The sequence below is a fragment of the Pteropus vampyrus genome, unplaced genomic scaffold (genome assembly GCF_000151845.1).
Source record: "Pteropus vampyrus isolate Shadow unplaced genomic scaffold, Pvam_2.0 Scaffold624, whole genome shotgun sequence".
In the NCBI taxonomy this organism is placed as follows: domain Eukaryota; kingdom Metazoa; phylum Chordata; class Mammalia; order Chiroptera; family Pteropodidae; genus Pteropus; species Pteropus vampyrus.
In genome coordinates, this window is record NW_011889405.1 from 34,503 (window position 1) to 42,547 (window position 8,045).

Below are 8,045 nucleotides of genomic sequence, written 5' to 3' on the forward strand. Positions count from 1 at the left end.
GGGCGCGGCACGCAGAATGGGTGGGACTTGAGTGGGGCGGGCCGGGGAGTGGGAGTGGGTCGCCGGCGGGGAAGTGTGAGAACAGGGACCCGGAAGAGGTGGGGCCGGCACAATGGGGCGGGGCGCGAAGAGCAGGCCTGCAGTGGTGTGGAGGTGGGCAAGGAAGGTCACTCCTGGGGTTAGGTGGGGAAACTGAGGCCCACAGGCCAGTCTGGTGCAGTGCTGATGGGACTCCCTCGCTGGACTTATGATCTTGGTCTTTAAAATACAGCTTCTCTGCTCCCGACCTCCACAGGACACAGCCCACCCGGAGCTCCGCGGGCGGACAGAGGGCCAGGAGCTTGCTCAGGCATATTCCTAACGGAGCATGCACTTCACATCCTTGGTGCCGGAGCTTGGGATGTGTCACTGTAAACTGGGCTCCCCGGTCAAATGTAAACAACCCAACACTGATGACTGACGTTAAAGGAGTTGGGAGTTGGTCAGACCTGGAAGTAGCCGATACAAATAACACTAAAGGTAAACTTTGGGTGGGGAGTGAGCTAAATCCACCCTTCATAGCAGTAAAGAGGGGAAAGCTTATTTAGGGTGAGGGCCCTGACCTGCCAATCCAACCAGAGTTGAAAGATGTTCCGGGGATGGAAGTGATTCATTGTAACTCTCAGATACTGTTTCATGTGCAAGTATTGTTTGGGTAAAATTAAAATGTAAAACATCAGCTGCCTAATCTCATTTTTTAAATTAAATGCTTTTCAAACAGTAGTAACCAAGACACAGCAACACTGTGTACTACTACTCAGCTATACACTTTAGCATTCAAGAAATCCCAAGGAAATTTTGTTGAGAATTTCCAAATTTAAGGTAGAGCCTTAAGCGTGCTAGGACTTCCTTCTCTGAAAAATTATTGAGACATCAGTTTAAAAGAACATAATGTAATTAGATCATCAGTGTGCGAATTTTCCTGCTATATGAATGACCTGAAATATATTCCCAGCAACGGTTTCATTACAAACATACTTGACTTGAAATGAAGTCCACTTCTTGGAGAACTCACTTTCTGTGCCCGTGATCTATAGGGCAGGACTCCACAGACAGTCTAGTGGCTTCTTCGGATTAAAACTAGGATAGCTTTTTTAAATTAAATATAAACATAAAACCTCCTACCGAAATATTTAAAGCAAAGGCAAAGCTGACTTTCCCTTGAGCACCAAGCCACCCCCAATCACGCTGCCTTTCAAAGAGGGGGCACTTTGAAGTCTTTTCAGCCTGTCCCCCAGGCTCTGCATACATGTGTATGTGGATACCGTTACTCTCATTTCGGCTGAAACAATCACATCATGTCGAACTCAGTTGAGTTCAGGGGCAGAGCCAGTGCAACTTGGGCATCCCAAACATAGGGACGCAGAAGGCAGATAATATAAATCCATGAGCCCGAGTAAGAAATAGTGAATAGTCTGAATCGTACATCAACCCCATCTACTCATTCACACATCAGACATCTTCGCTGAGCAGCTCCCATGCATCAGGCATCATGTCACACACCAAGAATCAAAATCCAGGAACCTCTGTAATGCTTGCTGCTCCTAGCTGCAATTCCGGCCCTGCTGGGTCGGCCAAAGCTGTCTTGTCATCGTCTTGTCAAAGCAGTCAGGTCTTGCTCAAACCTGTTTCTAAATCAGCCCCTTCCCCAGCCAGCTATATATACTCTTCCCTCCTCCTGCCCCAACCTAGCCCCATGATCCCCTTATCTGCCTTGGACACAAATCCTATGAGTGGTTCTCTACCTCCTAAGCCCCGCCCCCGCTCCTGCTGGAATTTGGTCTCCGTCCACAGTCAGAAACTTGCTGTGTTCCCAGCGCCTAGGACAGAGGTTAGTGCACAGTATCTGCTTGGTAAGAACTGTCGAGGAAACAGAATCCATGCATTCATTGAACGGATATTTATTGAGCACCTACTACTATATGTCAGGCACTGTGCTAGGTGTGGGGCAAGGGAGCAGACGAATACATGAATGCAGAGTGAAAACCCACAGCGCTACTTAGCTACTTCCCTTGTCGGCCAGGGGCATGAATCCAGTGACATCCCCTCTGCCCTTTCTGTGTTGGCGTCTCACCGCTGTCCTGCGTGCCTGAGCTTGGTACCTTTGTAACTGCCTTATTAACAACAAAATAGACAAAAACAAATACGGTGGCAGAATGGGATTAATGAGTTTATTAATGATAACATTCATACTGTATTTCTAAGATTTACATCCAAAAGAGCATATTGTATTTACATGTGATGGACAGCCCAAGATAACAAAATTCAAAACGCAGCTCCGTTAAGACCATGGTTTGTTCCAAATTAAGTTAAATACATAATACTCTTACCTCTTCCTTTCAACATGTACAGTAAAAATCCACTCCTCCTTCTTTTAAGGAATATAAAAATTGCATTGACAACTGCACCGATTAGCAACAATTTCATTTGAAACATTTAAAACCTGAGATAAGCCCAAATACATTTGAGTGCTAACACGTGTACACTTGAAGGCTAGGTAATACAGAACAGTCAGTGGTCAATCATGCATGATTCAGGTGGCTCTGACAGTGACCTACGGGCCTTAGATTGGAAGCCGGGCTCCCCCCTTCCCTCAAGGCGGAGTGGGCTATTTCCTGCCCCCACACCTCCTGGACTATGTACCACAGATCAACAAGAGGTGTTCTCACTGTGGTTGTTAGTTTTTGTTTTTCTTTTGTCGGTTTTCATTTCTTCTTGCTTGTAAGAGAAAAAAAAAAAATCTTCGGTCCATTCAGGTGGGATTTTTACATTACAACATAGACACAAATAAAATACATATGCGCTCTGTGGCAAGCACCTTCCCCAATAGCCCAGCCCCATCTCGTGTCCCTGGAGTGCAGAATCAGAGGCAAGCTCAACGAAAACACAGAGGTCAGAAACATAAACACAATTTTTAAATGGACAGCTAAGCTTGTCATTACAGCCCAGCGACAGTGGGTATTTCATTCCATGACCCTTTATGTTTACATTAAATACTGAAGACGATTCGGTGCATAATTGCTTTTTGGTCATTTACTCTCTTTCAATAAGGCACTCTCATCTGATGGGTGGGCTGTGCTAAACCCAGACGCCATCACCTGTGATGTGGCAGGCTGCGTGCTTCAACCACGGAGAGGCACACACGCGACCAGTCTAGACAGTTACCCATACTGACAAAGCCGTTTCCCAAAGCACAGCGTCGTTAGTGCACTACGAGTGTGTCCGCTATCAGCTGTTAACGTCACTGCTTTAAAGAATGCTCCTCTCTGCACGAATGTTTATACTATTCTGATAAAATTAAATGCCCATAAGTACCAGGTACCCGGTCGCCAACAAAGAAGTGTGACAGTTCCATGTCCACCACGTGTAAAGCCACGACCCCACTGATTCCTTAACGAGCGCGACAATATTCTACTCCCTTAATAAACACAAGTTGATGCGAAGACTTTCAAGGGCATTTTCTCAGATGTTCCCAAAATTAGGACCTGCCTGGAGGAAGCAGAGTTATAGTTCACGTGGTGGAGCCTGCTGTTCTAGAAAAACAAAAAACACCGAACGCTCGATGGCAGGAAAACTTCTGAGTTTTTTTCGAATAATTTTTCATCCTGAACTACGATCAGGATCAATAGCTATTTTTCATCGGGTTTTTCTCAGAAGAGCTCGGTTTCTGCCATGGCGACTGGCACGGGCATTACTTTTTAGAATTGGTCTTGAAGCCGAACAGAGTGATTATGTCAGTCATTGCTTGTCTCAGGTGCTCCCCAAAGCGATGAGAATCCTTTTGTTTGAAAAACAAAAAAACAAACACACATTGCAACATGGCGATTCCCACATTTCAAGCCTTCTGTACCTATAAACTCGAAGAACTAACATCCCTTTTGCCAAGTCTCTAAGCTTTGACTTAGTGGCTTAATCACTAAGCTGTTCAGGACACACGTGGAGGGCTGACAGAGATAACGGGCTACAGTCTGTGTGCGTGCGTTTTTGATCTGAGGCGTGCCCCAGTGTCAACGTGTGACATAAACACATTAAGCGAATGAATTCCAGTCTCCCCTGTTGACGGTGAACTTGGCGTTGCTTGTCAGGCCACGTACCGTGTGAAAAGGATTGAAAAGTAAACGAGGATTAAGAATTTCGTGCTAAGGAGGAGGGCACATGCCCTATCCACAGAGAACACTGCACCGTCACATACGTGCATGTCTTAGCGTGTGCTCACTAAGCCTCGTCCATCCTCTGTGGTTACACTCTGGAAGTTATGCAAAGCCCTCCAACACCAAGATCTAGGACCATTTCTGCGAGCAAACGTAACCATTTTCATACGAATCAGGTAATTCCTTTAAAACTAGATTACGAGAATTTTAAAATTCATTAACGTGAACACGTCCAAAACGAGTAAAAGTACATAACCGGATTGAAATTGCCTGTCACATTAAGGGTATGCTCCGCTTTCCAAAGGAAACAGTAAAAAAGGTCTCATCTCTAGAAAAGGGGACTGCGGCGCTTACCGTCTCAGGGCTGGAGAACTTGGAAGACACGTGGAAGTTGATGAGGTTGTCTCCCACGAGAATGTAGGACACGCCATAGCCATCGTCAGCCACCTGCAGAACGACGCGGGGGGAAATGTGACCTCGGGAAATGAGACGATGTGAATGGAGTTCTTTCTGACATGCTCAACACAAGGCTGCCATGACTGTGTTTTCCCGCCATCGGGGAGACTTCTGCAGAAGCGGCTCAGAGCCACGCCGGGCACTTCCTGTCCCCAGGGCTTGCAGCGCTGTGTACGCGGGAGCCCGATCACTTACCGGCCCAAAGCCCCCTCCACTGGACACGTACTCCGGATTCTTGTCCAAACTGAACAGCTCTACCTGCTGCTGCGGGGTCTGGCTGGTTGACAGTCTCCAAGGCTCAGATAACACCTGTTGTGTTAAATGAGAAAACGTTGTAGTGTCTCTTTTCCCAGACCTAACCGATTCTGTCCCCGCAGAGCCCCAGTGGGAGACAGAGACGGCCCGCTTGGTTTTGGACTTTTTTTTTTTTTTTTTTTTGGGGGCAGTCTTATGGGGGGGGCCGGGGGAGGACACCCGGGCTCGGGGGGCCAATGCCAGCTAAGGGTGTCTCTGGCAGAAAAGGTGGCGGATGTATGAGATTCGGAACGGGAGCAGAACCGTGGCAGCTCTGGGGAGACAACTGCTAATGTTCAGGAATTTTTTCAAGCTGCTTGTTAAACACAGCCATTACTAGACATTACATTTTATCAACTTCAAATGAAACTCTATTCACGACAAAAGTGACACATACTCAGAGCGTGTCACCTCCTAATTATTTTAGCACGTTTGACTATAATCTATGCTCTGGACGTTATATGGGCCTCATAAGTCAGGAGGCTGCATTCAGACCGCAGCCCTGAAATCGCAGCAGCTCAAATTTTCCACCGAGACGACAATTAAGCCCCAAGACCCATTTGCTATGCCAGTTCCCATTTGTACAACGGTCCTACTAATTTAGGAAACTTTGGTTTAGCCAATAAGCCTGAGGGAGCTGCTACAGGAAGACGCGACTCACTTCCTTCAGGAAAGGGGACTCCACGGCGAGATACTTGGACACCACGTAAAGGCAGAAGAGATGGCGGTCGATCCCGGAGCCGGTCATCGAGAGGCGGTACAGATGCTGGTGCTTCTCGGATGCGATCTTGAACAACCGGAGCCTCTGTTCAACCTAAAGAACAAAGGATGAGATGTTTAGTGCGGATCGAAGCCCCCGGGTGAAGATAACGGGCCTGTTCCTTCACGGGTCCCACGGGGAACGTGGAAAAGCAGGCGACTGAGTGGGGAGATTGCCAAGGTGACCTGGCCAGAGGCCCCACCGACTGACTTCCCCTTCCCCAGGTTTCCGGAGAAGCACACTGGGGGTGCTGGGTACTGCCCACCCGGCATAATGTCATCTTTTACACAAATGAAATCGTTAATGTAAAAAAAGGTAATAAACGGGGCCACTTTAAAATGGCGTCAGAGCTACCGTCCCAGAGGAGCTGCCTGGCAGCTTTGTCCTTGAACCTCTCTGGAAGGTCCATGCTGGGGGCAAAGTAACCTTTGGACTCGGCCTAAGGCAACACTGTGTCGAAGAACTGTGTGCAAACAGAACAGGCAGGCAGTTATTCTGACTACTCTTTCCAACTGAAAATTAAAAGTGTCCTTTAGAATTAGCATCTCTAAGTTGGCCTATCTGCACCAATAGAAATTGTCCCCTTCCCTGTCTCGTAAACACCCCTGGCCCTTTTGTTCCCTAATCAGAACATTATTTGGGCTTCTGCGGGAATAGCTACTCTCTTTTTGATCTTGAATCGATGCTGGTTGCCTCTCACTCTGGCCTCTTATTTTCAGGTTCACAGAAGTAGGCAGGAAAGCTCCAGGTTCTCGCTTCCCACCTCCTGCAGGTCGTAAATATTCCTCCAAAGTCATCTGCTAATGACTCACTAAAACAGCGCCACTGGGCCCTGCGGTCTGACCCCAGAAAGGCTGCTCCAGGTTGTTCTGGGCTCTGTTGGGTCGATCGCAGAACGGGTGGGACCTGTCTGGGCTGTGACCCACCCATTCATGACCTGGTCTTCAAGGCTGTTTGTGGAGGCAGCTAGTGATAGATGAGAGCCAGCTGTCATGATGCCTGCTGCTTGCTTCCCACAGCGGAAGCCTGTCCCGAAGCAAGATTTACACCTGCCACCCAGCAGAGCAGAGCCCTGGTCCCTGTCTCCTAGGCATCAGCGTAGGCGCCTGTGCCTATGTCTGGATTCATCCAGTCTCTGTCCCTTTATCTACAAAAATGAACCGATAATGCTTCACAGGCTACCGCCAGGATGTTCAAAGACAGGATGTGGGAAGTCCCAGCATCCGCCTGCTCAGGGTGGCAGCGTGGGCAGCGGGCTGCAGTCACCCCGAGCAGAAGGCTCCCATGGCACGGTGGCCGCTTCCTCACCTCGACACCAACCACTCGTACCGTCCTGCGGGACCACCCTCCAGATGCCTTCGTTCACCTGCTGTGTACTATTCTAACTTAAAGACTCAGAGGAAGTATCGCCTGATGTGTGGAAGTTACAGAATGACAGAGGACCGTTCCATTTGAACACTTTCTGTTCCTTTGACAGGGTGGACGGAGGAAAGGAGAACCCTAGGAAGCAGGTCGGAGCAGGACTTAGGGAGAGAAGGCTCAAAAGTCCTTCTGAGTGAAAGCCCCGAGAAGCCGCGCTCTCTCGGCCCGGCGGCGTGTTACCGTTTGCGTGGGGTCCTCCATGGCCAGCACAAAGTTGCACGACTCAGTGGTACAGGAACGCACCGTCTCCGTCCGCCCCTCTCGGTACAGCCGGGTCATGGAGGCCTCGTACGTGAGGCAAAATTTGCCCATGTCCTAGGAAGGGAAAAGTATTTCCATACAGGGCATGCCGATGAGCCCGAACGCGTAAGAAGGGGTCGGTCAAGGCCGGCGAGGAAAAGCAGAACTCGTCGTTGGCTTTAGTTTTTAGTTATCGTCAGTTTTACATGGGGTTATGCAGCAGGCAGATGGGGACGTCGTTAGCTTTGGAACGGGTTTGGGCGGGCGGGGGGCGCAGGGTCAGTTCCTGGGTCACCCAGGTTTCCATCACCAGACACAGTTGATGCCATGGCACAATTTCCTGAGTCTCGCACACCTACCCAAGGCGAACAAGGTTATGGGAGCGACACACGGCAAGGAAGTGTGCATGCGACAGTTCAGAATTATGTCCGGACGTGAAGCGTTGGCGGGAGATACTCCATCATATTCGGATGATGGTGAGAATATCCAGCAGAGAGACTGGTCTTCAAGAGAGGGGACCACGGGTCGGGAGGAATGGCCTTCGGTGGGAGGGCGGGAGGCCGGAGCCTGGAGCACGGACAGCCCTGCACTGGGCAGGAGGGGAGATGACGCGGGAGGGGACAGTGGTGGGGGGCTGGCCGGTGCAACAAGAAGGCCGCCTGCTAAGAGTAAGGATGGAGAGG

At 49.3% G+C, this 8,045-nt stretch overlaps 1 protein-coding gene across 1 annotated transcript in view; it reads right to left on the reverse strand.

The window, feature by feature from the left end:
* Positions 1–2,183: 2,183 nt before the first annotated feature.
* CPT1A (carnitine palmitoyltransferase 1A) overlaps positions 2,184–8,045 on the reverse strand; it is a 75,693-nt gene continuing 69,831 nt past the window's right edge. The window contains exons 12-16 of the mRNA XM_023525780.1: positions 7,303–7,437; positions 5,602–5,754; positions 4,842–4,955; positions 4,545–4,637; positions 2,184–3,817 (exon numbers count right to left, since the gene is read on the reverse strand). Coding sequence (XP_023381548.1) covers positions 3,731–3,817; positions 4,545–4,637; positions 4,842–4,955; positions 5,602–5,754; positions 7,303–7,437 — 582 coding nt within the window. The 3' untranslated portion in view covers positions 2,184–3,730. The remainder of the gene's footprint in view (positions 3,818–4,544; positions 4,638–4,841; positions 4,956–5,601; positions 5,755–7,302; positions 7,438–8,045) is intronic.